We start from the raw sequence: 21,874 nt of genomic DNA, 5'->3' as shown, positions 1-21,874 counted from the left end.
TCAAGAAATCTATACTAAAGAGATTCAGGATCTCTATACCAGCGGCTATGTCACTAAAGAAGGCAGTATTGCAACTACTGTAAATGGTCAGCTGCTGATCATTGACGAGGATTTCTTCTACAACCTATTTCAACTGTCTACTGATATGCTAGTTAACCTCTCTGAAGTAAAGGCATCTGATGTTGAAGAGATGCAAACCCTTCTGTCTGCTGATGGTCGGAAAATCAAAGTTTTCGATCCCAAGAAGGAGCTGAAACTAGAGGTGCAACTGCTGGCAGATATAGTAGCCAAAGGGCTTTTAGCAAAAGCTGGATCCTTTGTTGCACTTATTCTTGAGAAATTTCAGGCTATGACTGTTATCATGGCTGGTCGGAGATTAAACTGGAAGACTATAATTTTCAGCATCCTGAGGAATGCGTTTTAATCGTCCAAGCAATCAAAGGGTTATGCGGTGCAGCTTAGCTATTTGCTGAAAGTTAAAGGACTGGTGACTGGTGACTCTGAAAAATCATCAAACCTGAAAATCTTCAATGCTAAGAATGTCCAGCCACCAAAGAAAAAACTGGACAGGTCTCCTGAGCAGTTCTTGAAGGTAAAGAAGGAGATTGGGACACAGGAGGCTCCCAAGTCAGTTCAGAAAAAGAAGACTCTTCAGAAGAAGACAATCAAGCGCAAGTTGATTGTCAGTGAAACTGACTCTGAGAAAATTCCATCTCCCAAGGTCATCAAGAAGCCAATAACCTTGAAGACAAAACCTGCTGTTGCAGTTGGAACCATCCCAACTGAAAGATTGATGCAGTCGGGGCTCAACAGCCTATCAAGGCTATCCCTCTGAAAGCTATTCCAACTGAATCCTCAACTGAGGATCAGTTACCTCTGTCTGCTGTTCTACCAAAGAAGAAGGTCACCGAAACTGGTGAAAAGAAGAAGCTTGTTGGAGTTAAAGATCCACTTATCACTATCACCAGACCAACTCCTCTGCCGATGGCAAGACCTAAAGGAGTAGTGATTCGACAACAAGTGGACTCGGCAAGGTCAGGACTGAGCATTTCTCATGTTCTAACTGATTCTAAAGACAAAGAGAAAATGATTGAAGAGCCCAGACCAACCAACACCATTCAGACGCACATTGACCTCATTTGGAAGAAAGTCAATGAATTTTCTGAAGGTAAACTCAGAACATATGAAGAATGGGTAAAGTTTATAACTTTTGTGTTTGCTAGGCAATTATGGAAGAAATCAACATTAAAAAATTCATTACCTCGGAAACACTTGTTTTGAAAATGGTCAAAGCTGCCACGGTGGTTCAAGCACTTGAGAGAAAGAAATATTTCTTTGATCAGATACGGGCAAAGAAACTGAGTCAGTTGATCGATCAGCTACGTCAGAACTAAGATCCCACCAGCCCAACTGCTCTTAATGATAAAGCAGTTCATGACCAACTGGAAATGGACTTGTTATCTCTGCAAATGGATATTAAGAATTAGGAAATGGCTCAAGAACTTATTATTCCAGAAAATTCTCAAGATCTTTCTTCAGATGAGCTAGCTGATCAATCAGCTCAAACAGATCAACCATCCAAGGATCCAAGTGCAGGCTCTGCTAAACAGATGACTGATTCTTTTTCTAAAGATGCATCAAAGCCAACTGATGTTCCCTAGTCTTCAACTGCTGAAGCTGCACTCTACACAGGCGCTGAATTATCATTGGCCAACATTGATGAAGTAATCAAATCAGTTGCCTCTGACGTTCAACTATCCTCTACTGAAGCAGTTGAAGAGTTGTTCACAACTGAAGAACCAGTTTTTCAAGTCCCAGATCAACCTCTCGAGGAACCAGTTCAGTTGCCCTCCGCAACTGAACAAGAAATATTGAGAACTGAAGAGCCAGTTCAGTCAGTTATCATGACTGAACAGACAGTTTTTGAACTAACTGAAGAGGCTCAACTACACTCAGTTGCAACTGAAGAAGTGCCAGCTGATCAGCCTTCTATCATTCAGTCAACCGAAGCATCAGTTGAGCATTCTATCCTAGTAATAACTGCTGATCCAACTGATCATCCGCATGAAGTATCATCTGACCCTGCTGCTGATCCAACTTCTCCTCCACAATCTCAACATGAAGTCTTACAAGAAGAGACTTTTCAGAAATGGTCAATACTACAAATGAAACAACTGACGGGGCATTGGTCATTTTCGATGGAGAGAACAGAGAGCAACCAGAAACTTTTGGAGCCATGTCTCTAGGCATTACAATAGAAACTGAGTCTCTGTTCAAAGAAATTTTAGCTATTCAGACCAACCTTGTCGGTATAATGACTTCCATTTCTGACATCCGATCAACGCAATTCTTGCACACTATGAGGATTGATTCTATTAAAGATAATACCATGGGTAAACTACAGCAAATCCAGAAGGATGTGTCTTCTTTATTCTTTCATATGGACGAGCTCTGCAAAGACAGAGTTTCAACTGAAGCTCATTTCCAGACGCAAGCATTAGTGACAAGACGTCTCGACTATCTGGAAAGTACTGTTTCAAAACGAATGGATTTACTGCAAGATATCCTAATGAATGCAGTTTCTAATCTATCTTCAGATGTGCGAAATTTGTCAAGAAAGGTTGATGAGTTTGACAAAAAGGGGGAAATAGGAGAAATAGAAGATCAGAAAGGAGAAGACAAAGGAAAGAAGAAGAAATGAAGATCAACTTACTTCAGTTATTGGTTGAAGACTATAGCAGGAATTCCTTATTCTTTGTACGAATCTGTACATTAGAAGAATTATTTTATCTACAAAGAGTTCGAAGAATATTTTTGAGTTCAGTTGATCAGTTCATACTTTACAAGTTTTGTCAAACACCAAAAAGGGGAAAATTGTTGAAAACTTACTTTCAGTTGTTTGACAAACTAAGTGATTCATTTATTGGACTAACTGATGAAGTAGCTTGAAGTAACTGAACTACATAAATCAACTGACAGTTGCCTAAGTGAAAATTAATGCGCAGTTTATCGAAGGCAATTGAAACCAGCTAAATTGAACTTACGAAGACAACTGACTGATCAGTTGGAAACTGATCAATTGATAGATTCAGTTGTGAGCTTATCAGCTGATCATTCGACTGTACACGTCATCAGTTGTTGAAAAGGACATTCAACAAACAACAGTACAAAGAAGACTGCAACTCGTAGTGGAACGCCGCATTTCAGAGCTTACAATGTACGAATGTCAGAGGAATATTGATGTGGCAATCAACGGATATAATAATTCAAATTATATCCAATGTTACCGTTGAAGAGAAGCCTATAAATAGGTGAGAAGAGCAGTTGAGCAAACAAATTGATCTATCTATTCTCCCAAACTTGCTGTTACCCTGCTGAATTTATCATTCTTACTCAAGAATCAAAAATCTCACTCTTATCTGATTTATTTGTAGCATTTGAGGCTACCTTTCGAGTTTACAAGGAAACTAAGCACAAACTAAAGTGTTACTGTTTTATTGTTTATTTGATCTTAAATAGATCAGTTGTGCTAAGTTCAGTCGAAGAACTGTGAGATATTTAGTAAACTAAGAGTTTCAGTTTTGGCAGTGTTAAGTCCAAACTGAAGTGGGGTCTGTACAAGTTTTGTATCGATCAAAGTCTTTTAGTGCATATCCTATCCTAGTGATAAAAGGGGTGACGTAGGAGTTATTTCAATCTCCGAACATCCATAAATCTTTGTGTGTTACTACTTCAGTTATTTATTCTATCTTTCAGTCAGTTTATTTCCGCAACTGTTATCAGTTAAACTGATTGTCATTGATTGACAAGATTACTATTTTCAGTTTGTCATAGAATTGACACTTCTTTCGAAAAGATTCTAAAATCGTGAGTGTTTATTCAACCCCCCTTCTAAACACATCTCAACCAATCAATCGATCCTAACAGATGTCCTTACAACTAGCAGACAGATCCATCAAATATCGTCGAGGAGTCATAGATGATGTGTTGGTGAAAATGGACAAGTTCATATTTCCAGCGGATTAATGCTCTTAAGCACACACTGCACAGTGATGACTGTTTTAGAATTGATGATGTGGATTCACGTGTGTGTAATTTTGTGCAGGATGCTATGAAGGACCCATTGGAAGCAACTCTCACCACTGAATTGAAGGAGGATGACTTGGACGAAGAAAGAGCTGAAATAGTGGCATCCTTCAATGCCAAACACCCATGGAGGAAGTCGAAAAGGAGGACATTGGAGGATTTGGGAGACCAAAGAGACTTGACTCCTCCGAAGTCAAGCATTGAGGAACCACCAACGCTTGAACTAAAGCCACTGCCTCCGCACCTAAAGTACGTATACCTAGGTGAGGATAACAATTTACCTGTCATTATTTATGCTACTTTGACAGACGCAAAGGAGGAAAACTGCTGCAAGTTCTCAAAGAGCACAAAAAGGCATTTTCCTGGAAGGTGGCAGACATAAAGGGAATAAGTCCATCAATCTGCATGCACAAAATCTTGATGGAAGAGAAGTACTCGCCCCTCATGCAACCTCAGAGATGACTCAATCCAAAGATGCAAGAGGTAGTGAAGGCTGAAACTATCAAACTTCTCGATGCAGGTATTATCTATCCTATTTCAGATAGCGTATGTTTAAGTCCTGTTTAGTGTGTGCCGAAGAAAGGTGGGATTACTGTGATCACTAATGAAAAGAATTAACTTATTCCCACTAGGACTGTTACAAGGTGGAGAGTGTATATTGATTGTAGGAAATTAAATGATGCAACCTCTAAGGACCATTTCCCCCTTCCCTTTATTGATTAGATGTTAAAGAGACTACCAGGGCATGAATTTTACTGTTTTCTAGATGGGTATTCGGGTTATAACCAAATCACTATTGCACCGGAGGACCAAGAGAAAACCACTTTCACTTGTCCTTATGGCACTTTTGCTTTTCGACATATGCCTTTGGTCTTTGTAATGCCCCTGCTACGTTTCAGCGCTGCATGACTGCTATATTCCATGATATGATTGAAACCTTTCTTGAAATATCTATTGATGACTTTTCTATCTTTGGTGCAACGTTTGATGAGTGTTTGCAGAAATTGATCTCGGTATTGAGGAGGTGCGATGAGACGAACCTGGTGCTGAATTGGGAGAAGTGCCACTTCATGGTACAACAGGGAATTTTATTAGGGCAAAAGATTTCGGATCAAGAGATAGAGGTGGACAAGGCTAAAGTGGAAGTCATCAAGAACATACTCCCACCGGCTTCAATAAATGGAGTTAGAAGTTTTCTAGGGCATGCCGGGTTCTACCGGCGTTTCATTAGAGATTTTTCTAAATTGCTAAGCCTCTATCGTCCCTACTCATGAAAGATGCACCATTTGACTTTAACTCTGATTGTCTGCAGGCATATGAGAACCTGAATAAGCGCTTGGTGACAACTCTTGTGTTGGTGGCACCGGATTGGGATCTGGCTTTTGAGGTAATGTGCGATGCCGGTGATACTGCAGTTGGTGTTGTCCTAGGCCAAAGATGGAACAAGGTATTTCACACTATATACTATGCAAGTAAGACTCTAGGTGAAGCATAATTAAATTATGCAACCACTGAAAAAGAATTACTTGCAGTAGTATTTGCACTTGATAAGTTCAATTCATAACTGGTTTTGTCGAAATTCATTGTATTTACTGACCACTCTGCACTTAAATACTTGCTTGCTAAGAAATAGGCCAAACCACGATTGCTTAGGTGGATCTTACTACTCCAAGAGTTTGACCTCGAAATAAAAGATAAAAAAAGTGTAGAGAATGTAGTAGCTGATCATCTTTCTAGGCTTGAACATGTTAGCAAAAATTGTGAAAATGATGAGCTAGATTATTGGTTTCCGGATTAACAACTGTTAGTGGTGAAAAATTGTCCATGGTTTTCCGATTTTGCGAATTTTCTTGTTACAGGCTTACCTCCCCCAAATTTAACATTTCACCAAAGAAAGAAATTCTTTTCGGACGTGAAATATTATTTTTGGGAGGAACATTTTTTGTTCAAAATTTGTGCAGATGCCATGATACAGAGATGTGTGGCGGAAAAAGAGATGAGGTCGATTATCAGTCATTGTCATGACCGCGAGGTAGATGGTCATTTTGGACCCACACGAACAACATCCAAAGTACTCGAATGTGGCTTTTATTGGCCAACTCTATTTAAAAATGCACGTTCGTTTGTCCTCTCTTGTGATAGATGCCAACGCACAAGTAACATTTCTAATCGTCATGAGATACCTATAAATAATATTATCGAGTGCGAGGTCTTTGACTTTGGGAAATATATTTTATGGGACCGTTTCCAACTCTTTTACAAAAAAATACATTTGGTTGCGGTTGACTATGTTTCCAAATGGGTGAAAGAGAAATTATATGCCACAAATGATTCTCAAGTGGTGCTTAAATTTTTAAAGAATATATTTTCAACAGATTTGGAACACCACGAGCAATCATTAGTGATGGTGGCACTCATTTTTGCAATAAATTTTTTGAAAAACTTTTGAGCAAATATGAGGTCACTCATAAAATGTCTACCCCCTATCACCCCCAAACAAGTGGTCAAGTTGAGGTATCGAATCGTGAGATCAAGACGATTTTGGAGAAGGTTGCGGGAATAAATCGAAAGGACTGGTCGTTGAGGTTGGATGACACGCTTTGGGCGTATAGAACTACTTTTAAAACACCTATAGGCACGACACCATATATGTTACTTTTTGGAAAAGCGTGTCATTTACCAGTTGAGTTAGAACATAGATCTTATTGGGCAACAAAAGCACTGAATCTTGATTTTACTCTTGCAGGTGAACACATGTTGCTGCAGTTGGATCAATTGGAAGATTTCCGTGGTCAAGCCTATGACCTGGCCTTGACCTACAAGAAGCGTACAAAGCAAGCACGCGAAAAACACATATTTCCAAGAGAATTCAAAGAAGGTGAAGCGATGCTACTGTACAACTCCAAGTTGCGCTTATTTCCTGACAAGCTCAAGTCAAGATGGACATGCCCTTACATCATCACCAAATTATTCTCCTCGGGAGCAATAACTTTGCTAGATGGAAAAAATGAGTCGTTTACAATCAATGCTGAACGACTGAAACACTATTGAGTGGCACAGTGGAGCCACAAATTGGAGTCGCTCGATTCCAAAACAATCAGAGCTGAGAGGAACCTACAGTCTAGCTCTCGACTATAAATTGAGAACTCATTTCTTTCCCTTCATAGTTGTTTTAATTGTTTCTTTATTTCGTTGTTTTATTAGAATTTGGTTGTATTTATTTATTATTTAAAAAATAAAAATTAAGGAGAGTGTTCGCGATCGAGCGGTAAGATTTTACCGCACGAGCACGAACGCCTCTGCTATGAAATAATTTCCAGTGCAGTCGGCGCTCGGGCGCGATTGCACATAAATTCGACCCTCCCCTTTCCCTTTTCTCATTCTGCACAAAACTTTCTCAAATTTCTCTCCTAACCCTACACTAATTCGCGCCCCTCTCGTTTTTTCTGTAGAGAAGTCCCTAAATTCAAGGTTTCAAGCAGCGTGGCTTGCATTCCTCCGTAAGAATCAAGCGGCATCCTCTTTCCGGGCACCTTCGACAACACACTTCACCATCTCCATCGTTTTTTCCATGGCCCCCAAGAAATTGAAAGGTAATCCTGGCTCTACCTCATCTTCTTCATTTGATAGAAATCGTTTTGTGAATGAGGCGGCTAGATCTCGATATGGTCATGCTAAGATTCATAGAAACCCGATAGTCGAGAGGGGATTTCGTAGACAATTTGAGGATAGACACTTAGGGCCTCTTGTGGAATTGGGTAGGCGGGGATGGGAAAAATTTGGAAGTCAACCAACTGCTGCTGTTGTGTCTGTGGTTCGAGAATTTTATGCCAATGCGGGTGAAAGGATGGATGATAAGGCTTTTGTTCGAGGTAGAATTGTGCGGTTTGATTCTGTAGTGATTAACGCACTATTAGAAACGGCCAAGGTTGATGACTCCGCCTTCGAGGCATTGGTTGCTGCCCTGATTATACTGTGATACTCGAGACTCTGTGTCATCCAGGGGCGACCTGGAAACCATTAGGGGGGCCACCGAGTTGTTTCGACGAGAAATATTTGAAGGTCGATATTGCCCTTTGGTATTTGTTTTTGGCACAAAGAATGATGCCAGTCTCACACAAGAGCGAGGTACAAAAGCAGCGGGCAGTTGTGCTATATTCTTTATCTCAGGACTACGAGATCAATGTGGGCAAGCTCATATATTCTCAAATCATGATGAGCATTCATAACAGCCACATCGGTCTTTTTTCCCACTATCGTATCAGAGTTGTGTGCACGGACGGGGGTTGTGTTCCGTGATGATGAGGAGGGGTTGCAGCCGATGGAAGACCTACAAAGGAAAAGTGCTAAGCGACATAGTGACTTCCCCACTTACGAGGGAGATGTAGGTGGATCGAGCACCGCCGCCCCGCGTCGCATGCCACCACAGCCCCGCTGGTGGTTCCAAAACGACAAGATGGATGAGATTCTCTCCTTCACGACTCATTAGGATCGAGTCAACGTGAGCTTCAATGAAAATTTCGCCTATGTCGAGTTCATGATGCATACTATACTCGTCCAAGGGGGCGTTGACCCAGGGACCATACCACCACCTCCGCCGTTCATTCCCCCTTTCTATTTTCAGTATGACTATTAGCAGCAGGGGGATGTATCGGGAGTGCCACCACCTGAACACGACGAGGATGAGCCTTGATCAGGGGAGTTCAGTGTTTCCCCTTCTTTTCATTTTTTTTTTACTTTTATGTTGCATTACGTTTTTGTTATCCATGTTGTTTCATTTTGTCATTTACACTGCATTCGTTTCTTTGTTATGCATCTGTGAGTCGTTTATGTGTTTTAGTCTTTGGTGCAATGGGGACATTGCACACACTTAGTATGAGGGGGTCGTTTGTGTTGTGCATGTGTGTTAATTGATGGTGAAACAAACTGGTTGGTAGCCGATGATGATTTTGGGCTTAATGAATGACATGTTTCTTAGTTTTGTCACTCTTTATGAATATCCCTGTAGCATGAACTGTGAGTTTTTATATGCGCGTATAGTGGGTTTTGGTAGTGGTATGAATGACAGTCGAGTTTAAAAATCTGTGGGGGAAATTGGAAAAACATAAGATGTGAGTAGAACTTGAATGAATATCTGTGGAAATGAGTGACTGACCAGTGGCATGAACTCGAGAAGAAAAATTTAATAAACCTGGAATAACCTTCTCCCCAATCGTGCATGGAACCTGAAAATCCTATCCCTAGGCCAAATAAATGAACATGTCATATTTTCAAAGCCTAGGGAGTACACATGAGAAAATTATGCACATATTCAAAAAAATGGTGAAAAACAAAAGGGGATGTAAGGTGTGGGGGAGCCGAAAAAGGAGATGAAATCCTATCCCTATGCTAAAAAGATGGAGATGTAAGGCGTCGAGAAATGTCAGATGAAAATCCTGAAAAGTGCATAATGAAAATGATCGGTGTACTCCCCATCTTTTTGAACCACTTGAGCACTTAGGACATTACTCCCACTAAATATCATTGTACAACCATGAAATCCTACTACACTGTGTCTACTGGTCGGTCATGTATAGAAACGGAACTCAGGAGAGTGAAAACTCGCGTTGAATTGTTGATTTGATGACTCAAATAATTTGCGAATAAAACTATCTGAAGCGCAAGCTAGTAGAACCCATAGCACACGCACGAACACATTTTCTGTCCAAAATAAAAATGCTATGTGGCGTTTTGACAAGGGTGTTAATTAATGTTGTGATTTGACTAATTGGATGTAGTTCAAAAACCAGCTGAGGCATGAGATGTCAATTTGTTGTTTCGCCATCAATTTAGTTGTGTTAGTACTTTTACTTTGTGTTTTGTTTCGTGTTTTGGTTGTGGTCTATGACCTATTTTGCTCGAGGGCAAGCAAAAAGTTAGTATGAGGGGGTTTATAGGTGTCGTTTTTACGTGTTTTATTGCATTAGTTTTGTGTGTATTTGCATTGTGTATGCGTGAATTTCATTTACATTTTGTTCGTTTTAGAATTAACATTTGTATATGTTGGTGTCTGACTTGTATGTGATGAATTTGCAGGAGAAATGACCGGAGAATTGAAATCGAGACAAAAATCTTCAAGTCACAAGAAATGGGAGAGTACTTGGCAGAAAGCCTGGCGCTCGGGCGGTAGAAACTTACCGCTCGAGCGCCAGGAGAGATTTCCGGAAGCCTTGGATAGAAGGGTTGGCGCCCGGGCGGTAGAATCTTACCGCTCGAGCGTGAGATGTGCTTTCCGATACAGAAGACTCGGCGCTCGAGAGGTAGAATCTTACCACTCGAGCGCGAGTGCCGCACCTCACAAGAAATTGGTGCTCGAGCGGTAGAATCTTAACGTCCAAGCGGTACTCAATTTTGGAAAAAATATCGAGGATGATTTCTTGCCTTTCGGGAGAGGTTGCCAAGTGTGGCTGCAACAAGTAACCCTAGGGATGTTTTTTCATCATTATTCAGCAGCCATAAAGTTTTGGGAACATAAAAAAAAGACTTGAAGAAAGTTTGAAGATGGAGATTTCAAGATTTCCGGGCAACGTTCTTCGTGTTTTCGTCACGTCTAGTATTTCTAATTTAATTTCTTTGTTTTAAATATTGTTTTGTTTAGTTTGATAATGAGACATTTTTTGTAGGGATTTAAGGGGATCCTACCCCGAAACCGAGTTTAGTTAATTCATATATCGACGTTTGATTTATTCTTAATATGCTATTATTTTCATTGTGTTGTTGAAGAGTAGCTAACTTTAATAACGATTTAATATTGCGAGTGAGTTCGAGAGAATAGCCTGTGATAGGAACGAGTAGCATAACCCGTGATTTACAATTTACATAGAAATATGAAATCAGATACGCGCCGATAATCATAGTCTAGTAGGACGAAAGCTAGGTGATTTCATAGAACGACATGCAATTCACATTTGATAAATAATTAAAGAGATTTAATTACTTCACTGAGTAGAATTAGTTTGGCATAGCTCGAGAGGGCGTGTTCAATTGCATAGGAAATCCTGTCGGAAGCGTAGATCACTGTCGAACGAATTAAGTAATTGACGGGGTAGGTGAACCGAGATTCCCAACAAATTCATTTCTTATTGAACTTTAATCAACCGTTATAGATTATTTATTTCATCATTTAATTCTTAAACTATTTCATTGAACTTTTATTCAAACATTGAAGTAGTAAACAATTATCCAAATTTTTCGTCGCTAAAGCTTTTAATAACTGAGAATAAAAATTACGAAATACAGTCTCTAGTGGAACGATAATCGTACTATGGTATACTATATTATTACTTGACATTGTGCACTTGCGATTATTTCGAGCTTGAATTTTATAAATTTTACTAAGGATTTTACAGTGCAGGTTTTGCTCGATCAAACCCCCAAGACAAGCAATATCCACAAAATCTTGCAAAATACCTGTACAGTACTGGCGTAGGCACTGGCAGTGTAGCGCTGCGGCGCTGGTAAGCGCCTAGGCACCATGTGCTAGATCCGCGACGCTACAAGCGCCGAAGCGCCAGCGTTGCGGTGCCATATTGGTAGCACCGCGGCGCCAATCCTGCGGGAAAAAACCCAAAATCGAATTTGAAGCCAACCTCTATACCATGCCCAACCAGCCCCGACCATGCTCGAACCAACCTCTCGTAGACTACAACCAAACCTTCCCGCACTGCCCTAGTCGTGACCTTCAACCTCATGCCGTTGAATATAGGTGAACTACTCAACTCTCCAAAACCAAGCCACAAACACGGGAATCGATCGATTATCCCTCATGCTTGTATCTACCTCAAGAACAGTAGCTACGTTCCTACATATCTACTATCAGATCACTCCTAAACCTCGAGACATGGCAGCCCCTTTAACACAAGTCAAGAAACATGATAAGAAATTTGCGTATTTTGTTGAAGAATTCAAGTATAACCGATGAATAACCCTATAACCACAATATATCATGAAAATACATTTCAAAACACATATTATGATGTGATCGATGCGAAAAGAATGGTTAAGAGATAGTTAATACAAGAAATTTTAAATCTTAAGCCTTTTAGTTGGGAGCAGAGGTAAATAAATATTTGACAGTAGGGAGCATCTTGTATTTAAGTCAGACAAGAGGACTGATTTGCAAGTTGAAACTTCGGGCAGATATTTTAGGTTAATTTACGTTATTTTGGTGATGGGCTTCCAAAACTCAACCCTAAAATCCGTCGGCCAACGGCCATCCAGCCCATCCCCATCTATCGATCATCTCTCGTAGCTCCTCGTTCACCTCTCTTCGCTCGTCGGTCGTTCATCCCTCGTTCATCGTTCATCGTTCATGGTAAGGTTCCGGTTAACATTTCTTGATAACAGTGACACCCCTTCGATTGATTTTCATCTGTTTGTAACCATTTTGTGATGTTCTTATTCTGAACTCACATAAACTCTTGTGCTTTTACTCGTAAAAAAATGACTGATCTTCAGGCCAAGGGCGAGTTTTTTGATAATTTGCACGGTTCTGCTGCTGAACTTAATGGAAAACTTGCGTTGATTAGATCATATGCTGGTGTGATGTTGAATCTTGATGTCGTTGGGTTTTGTGTATCACCTTCTCTTTATTCAGTTCAGATCTTCTTGAATCGATGAATTCTTAACTTACAGTGTGGATGAAATTTCAGTTCTGTAGATTTAATCGGTAGTCTTGTGCTTGAATGGTCGTATTATATCAGCTCTTCACTAAAGTTTGTTAGGTCTTTGTATATCCATCATAAGTTACGTGTTTTAAAATCCATTTCGTCCCTTCAATCAATAGTCTTATGCTTGAAGTGGAAAAATTGCACTTTCTCTCTTTTAAAAAATTGGTTTGCTTCGGTTATTCTAAATTTAGTTTGGTGGGTAACCAAAACTGTCTCAAATTGTGATAACAAACAATGAAAAACACTAACTAAAGAAACTTAAAGCCATTGATCTCTATTGAAGCATACTTTTCTTTGAGTTGATTCCATGATGTCATACCACTATCCTTCCATTTTGCTATTGTTACATTATATTTATCGAATTTCAAGTTTCATTGAACTGGAATCATCACAGGTGCAGCACACTTTCTTTCCTCCCTCTCCTTTACCTCCCTTCACTCTCTATTTTTCTGTAATTGCTTTTGTATTTATGAACAATACTTGTTATAACCTTTCTTGCAGGCAACACTTTACAGAGGAATGTCTAGGAAAGATAAACCTAGGCGCCATCATGGGTTGACTCAACAGAAAAGGCAGGAGATAAAGGAAGCTTTTGAACTTTTTGACACTGATGGCTCTGGTATTTAAGTAACTATATAACAGAGTTACTAAATGTATATTATCATTCTTCCTGAACTGAGTATTTTTAATAATAAATACATTTTACAGGAACTATTGATGCCAAAGAGCTGAATGTTGCTATGAGGTTTCTGTGTTTTGTCAAAAATTCAAGAAAAATTTGAAAAGCCTGGCATGTGGAAGCGAAATCTACTAATCTATTATCTTTTTTGGTTTCTTCTACAGGGCTCTTGGTTTTGAAATGTCGGAAGAGGTAATGGACAAGATTATAATCTAGCAGATATCCTTTTTAATGTGTTACCACTAGAAACTGGAGATTAATTTCTTATTTGTCCTCATGGTAATGCATGTCTATTAATTTTCCTGACTCATAAAAAAATGCTGCAGCCTTCTGATTTCCTGTAATTTTCACATATGCAAGCTCTAGGGATTAAAAGTTGGAAAGGCTTTCGATTTAAGCCCACATTTGCCATGATCTTTAACCCATAAAATTCCAGTATTCTGGAAATGTTTTAAGTTCTTTGTTGTGCTAATATGTTAGTTTTTTACCAGCTGAGGTAACTGAAAGGAGTTGCTATTTGGTCTATTACTTGTTTACCATATAATTGTAAAATATTCTTAATTGGTTAGTTGCACAAACCTGGTTAATGATTATGCCTATGAACTCTAGAAGCAACTTATAAGTTTCCTGGCATTTGCTTTTGGATTTCTTTAAAGATTTTGATCTCGAGAAATTTTAGCAGACTTTTCAGTCAATAGAATTCTTGCATATTTGTTTGCAGATGGACGTTTGTGTGCATTCATACACAATAATAATTAATATGTACTCCTGCAAAAACTCAATAGAAAAGATTATATGGCTGGTTTGTTTTCAGGAAGTCTTCATTTTAGTATGGATATTTGCTGCCATCGCTACATAGTTAGTAGAATATATTTGTCGCCATTTTCCAGAATATTGTCCCTTAGATGCTACTTAGTCAAGCATAACATCTGGCATAATGGCGCCACAAGGAAAAATAAGTTGGAGCACTAGATACCCGAGTGACTAGTCTATATTTGGTTCAGACATTTTTTTTGATAAAGTACAGACATTTTATAGTTTCTTTAATGTTTATAATGTGAAGTTTTTCTTTTAAAAAAATCCCCAAAGAAATGCGCACTTGCCAAATTTTCTTCGAAATTTCTCTGTTTTCTAAATTTACAATTTAGTTCTTTCAAATATTGTTATTCTCGCATTTGTTAATGCTATTTCTCAATATTTTTTTAAGAATAAATTCCATATAGTTTAAAGACTTGGGTGTCTGCAGGAAATTAATGGAATGATAGCTGAAGTAGACAAGGATGGCAGTGGTGCGATAGACTTTGATGAATTCTGTCACATGATGACAGCAAAATTTGGAGAAAGGGACACCAAAGAAGAGCTCATGAAGGCTTTTAATATAATTGACCAAGATAAAAACGTAAGCTGCTGTTTTTGTACATTATATGATATCTTCATGTTATAACTGCGTTCTCATCATGTAATTGCAGGGAAAAATTTCTTTTGCTGATATCCAGCGCATAGGGAAGGAGTTGGGTGAAAATTTTACTGAGAAAGAGATTCAGGACATGATTGATGAAGCAGATAGAGACCGTAAGTTTGCTCGATCTCCACTTCTGGTGCATAATTTGTCATGCATGTTCAATTTTACTTATTTGAAATAAACATTTTTTGAGTTTTGACACAATTTTTGAAACATGTATGCCTTTTCATATTACTTTAGGGATATTTATTCTAAAACACCGTTACTTTCATTTGAAATCCTGAAAATTGCAGCCAAAGAGCCTCTGTTGATTTTTCTAATCTGTAGTCTGTACGTGTCCTTGGTCACAGCTTTTTAACATGGAGAGATGTTGCGACCCCAATTTTTTCGACAAAAAGATTGAGATGAAATATAATTTTGGACGCAGAAATGTAAGTTAAACCCAGAGTATCAACTCTGTAAAAGAACCGTTGCTCTCCCCTGGCAATGCAAGTAACAAAACTTTCACGGAAAATAACAGAATGAATTCAACAACCCTCCCTTTGGTCACGCCTTATCCCCCTTTCCCCCCACATCTAGATTGTTCCAAGGCCTTGGGAACTCTTGGTTAGGCCTATGTCTAGGGCCCAATAAAATATCGGAGAACGTGACTATACAAGCCTCTTGAAAATTAGCCTTGTCCTCAAGGCTGAGAGACGTGAAACTTGATCTTCTTTGAATTCCGCATCCTTCCAGCCAACAACAAAATGACTATTTCAAAACCAAGGTCGCAGTACTCATTTCCAAAATAATGGATATCAAGAGGATACTCTTCAGCCCGTGCTTTAGTTATTGTAAGTATGTTGACTCTTTTGTTAAAAACCTGCAATTTCAAGGCAAAATCAAGATCCCTTTTCTTCAACAGTAAAATACAGTTGTTATATGAAATATGAATCCCATAATTTCACTCTCTCTGTATCTTGCATGGTTACATATTCTACATCAACAAGAATTATGTCCTTTGTTCATAGTGCACTCACAAGAAGTCTTAGCAGTTTAACTTCGTCATCTGCCCCTTTGAGTATTTGTTCCCATTTCATCAATTTGCAACACCTGTTCCTTGTTAACTCTGAGGACCACAATTACAATGATTAAAGGGGATGAACCTTTTTCATCTTCCCCAGCTGGATGTAATCATGTAATTATTGAACCACTTAAATCTAAAATTATATTTTGATCAACATAATTCATCAGGATCAATTTATCTCCAGTTTCAACATAGAATACAGAACAGAGAAAAATGCCAATTTTTGAGACCCGTAAGAATTTTCATAGGATCCATCAATCACCTTATCTGGAGAAGTAATTCCAAGTCCCTGCAAATAGCTTGTAAGCATAGTCGATGGAGGACGATCATGATGAGCCTTCACCACTGTTCAGCCCCACATACAATGAATGTAACATCCCCTTCATATTTTATTCCCATCAGCCCCACATTTATATTTTTCCAAAGCCTTGGGAACTCTTGGGCCTATGTCCTTTATGTTAGTGCCGAATAATATGTTGGAGCACGTAACAGGAGATGAGTGTCAAGTCTTAAATGCATTACACATGTTGATATAGAAACATAATGGATTGCCAATTGTGCTATTGATTTTAAAGTTGACTAGACATGGATAGCGGAGTTGTGGACTATTTCAAGTTAGGCTGCATCATAGCTATTAAGTCAAGGCTCCAAAGGGCTTTTGAAGTCCAGGGCCTTTCAGACGTGTGGTGTATTGAAGGGGAAAACGAATGACGTGTACCTGATCAAATTCAAACACAAGGCACTAATAATTAGCGACAAACTATTAGTTATAAATCCCAAGTTAAGAATTTAGGCCACCAAAATACGATTATCAGCAATTAATATTTGCTTTAACATAAAATTTAGCCAATAAAATTGCAAATCAGTGTAATAAAATGATAATAAACTAATCAATTTCAATAGACGTGACAGTTTGAAATTTAGATTAAAAGATTTGCAAAAGAAAAAATGAAAAAAAATGTAAAAAAGAGCAACAACCAGCCCCTAAAGGCCTGAGAAGATACAAAAAGAACTCTTCCAAATTACTGGATGTCGCCGAAGTCGTCGGAAGATGGGGTTTTGGGTTTAGGGGGGGTGGGGGGTTTAATTGAGAATGGGCTGCTATGGGAAGGATTTAATTGTTCAAGGCACACTTTGTGCTTGACCGACCTGCTCTTCGATATTAGTGTGCCTTTCACGAACTGAGCAGCGTCCATGATTTTTTGAACGTCAAATATATTTCATTTCCTTAACTGCTAAATAGGGTCTCTCAGGATTTCTGGTTTAACCTTATTAAATAAAATGTATGGTTGAAAATTACATTCTTAATCATGTAAATCTTTTAAGCTGGAGCTCGAAATAAAACAAATGAGTGAAGATCAATAAAGATCCCACATATGCTCTTTTTGACAACCTCGAGGAAAGCTAATTCTCAAATAATGAAATAACAGAACTAGACCCATCGTGTGTTTCAAAGTTGAGCTTTAATTTTGAATATAAACCTTATCTGCTCATTTGCTTTGTTTTACGTTGCATCTGGGGATAATTAGGAATTTGTATTACTTGGTTGTACGATTGGGGTGATATGGTAATGCTGAACGTATTATACTATTTTGGTAAAATCATTGCTGTTGATTTTCATCATTTTTTTTTGTCTCTTTTCACACAAACAAACACATGGCTCGTGTGCACGATTGCGCGAAGTTATACATGTACACAGACATTTCTCCAAAAGCAGCCTGAAAATGAAAGGAAATGAGAAAAAATGGAGATTGTATTTTCTGCATGAACACTACCTCTTTGGTCTTAGTTGAGACTTCGTATAGTTCATAATTTTAGTTTATATCATTTCTTAGTTGATAATTTGTGCGAATGATATTCAAAACGTTGATGGCTTTCTTTTCAATTCCCCTTACGGGTAAATTTCCTTCAACATACGCAGGTGATGGTGAAGTTAGTGCAGAGGAGTTTATGAGGATGATGAGGAGAACTTCTTATGGGTACTAGGAGAGGTGAATATTGTGGTGTCACTGTTGCTGCTTTGTTTGCTGTAAAAATATAGGCTCTACACTTGTATTTTTGTAATGCCAACACTGAGGCAAGAGATAATATGAGTGTTGTGTTTGTTAATTTAAAATAATCGACCTGGAGAGATCTATTATGTATATGACTTGGTAATATTAAAATTTCTTCCCCTGGTGTAATGAAACAATTAAGTATTTCTTTAAATACGAGTTTTTGTTGTGATATAGGTAAATCATTTGACGTTATAACTGATGATTGCTGGAGAATTATATAGCAAGAAGCTGAATTATTTTTAGAATAGATGAGAAACAGAGAGAGGAAGCAGTAAAACGTACAGATGATTCTATGCATGTTTACCTATGACACGGAAGATTCAGCTAATTGATCTTGCGACAATTATGCCTAACCTCCCCCTCAGAACCTTCTTTAACATCAAGAAGTCCCATTTTTATGACCGCCCTCAGGAAGTCGAAGAAGAACATTGCTTGGTTCATGGCGTATCCGTTCACTATAGCTCGAGTTCTTTCGCTTACAAACAATGTTTGGTCAGAGAAGAGTACTCCGGTCTTCCTTTGCAAGGCTTTGAAGTAGTCATTGTCAAAAGTATTTCTTGTCGAATCCAAGGTTTGCTCTGCGTTGCCACCTGCGCTGCATGTTTTTGCAAGCGCCCTTGCAAATTTTGTGTCCAAACTGGGATCCGGATCATGAGTTGAGTCGAAGTTACTCAATCGACTCTTGAATGATGAACATTTTGCCATTCCCAGAGTGTGTGCCCCTACCAGATGCCATGATAAAATCAGTTGCTTATAGATGATGTTTCATGTTTGACATTGTGAGCAATAATATATCTGAGGAGGATAATAGGTTGGGTTTTAGATGATGATTCATATTTTGGACAATTTTATTAACTTTTTTTTTACAATATCAAATTAAATGTGTATTGTAAACTAAGTGTTATTTTTATATTTTAAATTTAGTAAGATATAAATAATATTGAAATGTAGGATAATTATGGTTGGAAACCAAGGTTTCATTCGAATTAATTTTTTAATAATAATTTTATTAGAAAATTGTGTAAAGTAAAATCGAAAACAAGTAAAACTAAAAATTTTATATTTACAGATACGCGCAGAAAAAAAAAAAAAAAAAAAAACCTGACAAAGCCACCATTTCTTGGGCAGTGAAGCCACGCTGGCTGAACATCCTTATGAGCTCCGAACTGTTTAAGGTAGGCGGAGGCAGGTTGATTGTGTCCATAATTTTTGATCTACTCCCATCTTTTCTTCCTTTTGGTATGTCGTATACTGGACCTCCAGCCTGAACCATAGTAAGTTAGATACATAATATATACATTTTATGTTGATGGAATAATCTGTACATGTATATGTATCTTACAAAGAAAACAGCATCCCTAGCAGCTATTGCAAGAATATCAGCACAAGAAACAACTCCAGGGCACTGATTTTCGAGCTGCTCCTTGGCGTCATCGATGATATTGTATCCCCTCAAGCTTAAATTAGCTGGGGAGTCTTTCTCAGCCACATTATCCTTGGTGGAATCGATGAGTACCGATGCGTCGCATCCCTGAATAAAACAGTCGTGAAAATGCATTCTGAGAAGAGCAGCAGCAAGCGTTGGATCAGATTGCAAAGCATTGTACACAGTGTTCTTTACTATAATCTCAGCCGATGGACATGAAAACATGTAGTAATTCATGCTCAGCCCATCCGCAACTCCATTGATATTCAGACTCCAAAATCCATTGTTATCACGGCCGCTACTTATCATTATTTGTATCGCGATCAAAATGATCACAGGGTATCGAAAATCAGTACGGGATTTCATATACATATTCGTTTTGAAGTTATAATATCATCAATTAAAATACTGATACGTTGGATTATATTGTATATATGCATATATATATATACAATATGTATATGTATATGTATATATATATGAATCACTAGTTGCTTACTACCTAGCTAATCAGTGCATGGTGTAAAAGGGGTTGTTTATGCAATTATTATGTTGTCTGTGCTATATTTTTTTTTTTAAAAAAAACTATAGAGTAACCAATTTTAATTTTTTTAAGTTTGTTTAATTTTATATAATATCAATTTCTTCCTCTAACGATATCATTATATATTTATTTTATGTTACATACATATGTTAATTAAGTTCTTGATGCGGTTTTTGCTTTCTTTGTTGGAATACCACTAACTTTAAAAGTATTATTCATTTTCTGGATAGTAATTTCAACTTACTAAGGATGTTTGATAAGAGCTTGTCACTGTCATATTCTGGTGGATGATAAGGTTGACAAATTAACATGGACATGGTATAGCAAAGTCAAATTAATTTATCAATCAAGAAACAAAGAATATAATGTACATTTATATTGACACGCATGATGACATTTTTCTTTTTTAAAGGTAACAGAGAATAAAAAAATATATAATTGGATTCAAGAGTGCTTTTGTAATTTATCTTGCAAAATGTAATCCTAATTGTAACCCTAAATATAAACCCAATATTTCCTATATATATATATATATATATATAAATATATATATCATGAATGGATTGAAGAAAATATTCCTCCACCAAGAGTATATAACAACATATAACTATATTTGTGTTCTAATTGAGAGTCGGCGTAAGAAGGAGAGCCTTAGAAAAAGGCTACCATCAAACTAGTATTTATAATTGTGTTAAAAATTGACATCATTGTATGCTGGATTAAAGTACATGATGCATACATGTGAATTCGGAAAGACAACCATTTTTCAGTTGGAAAAGGAGTGAAACCCAATAGGGAAGCGACTAGTCGCTTCTGGCGAAGCTTTAGAGAGAGTATGGTTCACTCAAACGGTACGATATAGCATCCTTTCCAAGCGAGACTCTTTGCTTCATTTTTTAATGCAATTCGGGCAGGATCGAACGAGAAACATGAAAAGAAAGATTATTCATCTTTATTGATAAGTTGCGGATTCATAGTCATTTCAAAGAAAACGATATTTTTACCATGGCCGGGACTGGTTTCCAATACCGAAAACTCTCTCGAAAGGTGTGTGAAAGCTTTCAAGAGTGGGTCGCTGCGTACTTCGGATTCTCAAAAGTTGGTAATATTACAAATGTCTTACATTGAACATTAAAACTAATAAAAAGTAACTTATAAACCCAGGAAAATTACACTACCTATATGGGTAAGCTTTTTGAAATGGTTCACGTTTTAGATTTTTAACCTAACAAAAATCCATTAATTTAAGCGAAGTGGTAGGCAATAAAGTGCACTAAGTCAGCAATAAGGAAGTGAGGCACTAACTCAATAGCGGAGCTGGTCTCCATATTAAAAAGAAAAAGGTGTGTCGCACTAATATACATAATATAAGCTGCTTTTCTTGTAGTGGAGAAAACTCGCTTGCCTAATTCTCTGCATGCGTCTACATAATTTACATGCATGCAAATTGTTTTAAAATTCAACATCGCTCTAGAAATTTTAATAGAAGTTTTAGGTTTCCTAATGTATAAAATAGAATTCAATTTTAAATTTTTCTTAAAATTTCCCAGCAATTTTAAAAGTTGTCTTAAATTTCGAAGTTATTTATCCATAGACTTCACAAAACTGAACTGAAATTACCTATTTCAACTGAAGTATTCAAATTGAGAAGTCATCAGTTAGAACTGATGTAGTCCAGCTGAAATTATTAGTCGACCAGTTTGACTCCTGATCAATTAGTCACGTCATCAGTTGTATTTTGAAATACTCAGCAGACAAACTGACAGTCTGTACCAAAGCAGAACAGATGAAACAAAACAGTCTGATACATCATACTTCTGTCAGAATAAAGCCGTCTACATGGACT

General features: G+C 37.8%; 2 protein-coding genes across 3 annotated transcripts; one reads left to right on the top strand and one right to left on the bottom strand.

Moving 5' to 3' along the window:
- Window positions 1–12,240: 12,240 nt before the first annotated feature.
- LOC142530147 (caltractin) lies at window positions 12,241–18,209 on the top strand. Of its 2 annotated transcripts, none has more exons than XM_075635943.1 (7): window positions 12,241–12,432; window positions 13,296–13,413; window positions 13,503–13,539; window positions 13,638–13,665; window positions 14,720–14,872; window positions 14,943–15,045; window positions 17,923–18,209. In XM_075635943.1, exons 2-7 carry the CDS (start codon window positions 13,314–13,316, stop codon window positions 17,985–17,987), a joined length of 486 nt encoding a protein of 161 aa, XP_075492058.1. In that variant the 5' UTR covers window positions 12,241–12,432; window positions 13,296–13,313; the 3' UTR covers window positions 17,988–18,209. The 2 variants fall into 2 exon arrangements, with proteins under 2 accessions (XP_075492058.1, XP_075492057.1); XM_075635942.1 differs by having other exon boundaries at window positions 12,261–12,439.
- A 51-nt stretch (window positions 18,210–18,260) lies between these two features.
- Window positions 18,261–19,925, bottom strand: LOC142530146 (peroxidase 47-like). Its single transcript, XM_075635941.1, has 3 exons — window positions 19,401–19,925; window positions 19,160–19,322; window positions 18,261–18,780 (listed from the first exon to the last, which is right to left on the bottom strand). The coding sequence occupies exons 1-3, from the start codon at window positions 19,854–19,856 to the stop codon at window positions 18,383–18,385; spliced, it is 1,017 nt and encodes a 338-aa protein (XP_075492056.1). The 5' UTR covers window positions 19,857–19,925; the 3' UTR covers window positions 18,261–18,382.
- Window positions 19,926–21,874: the final 1,949 nt, after the last annotated feature.

Source organism: Primulina tabacum, chromosome 16, assembly GCF_025594145.1.
Source record: "Primulina tabacum isolate GXHZ01 chromosome 16, ASM2559414v2, whole genome shotgun sequence".
In the NCBI taxonomy this organism is placed as follows: domain Eukaryota; kingdom Viridiplantae; phylum Streptophyta; class Magnoliopsida; order Lamiales; family Gesneriaceae; genus Primulina; species Primulina tabacum.
Note: the sequence above shows the minus strand (reverse complement) of the source record. Positions and strands in the feature narration are given on the sequence as shown.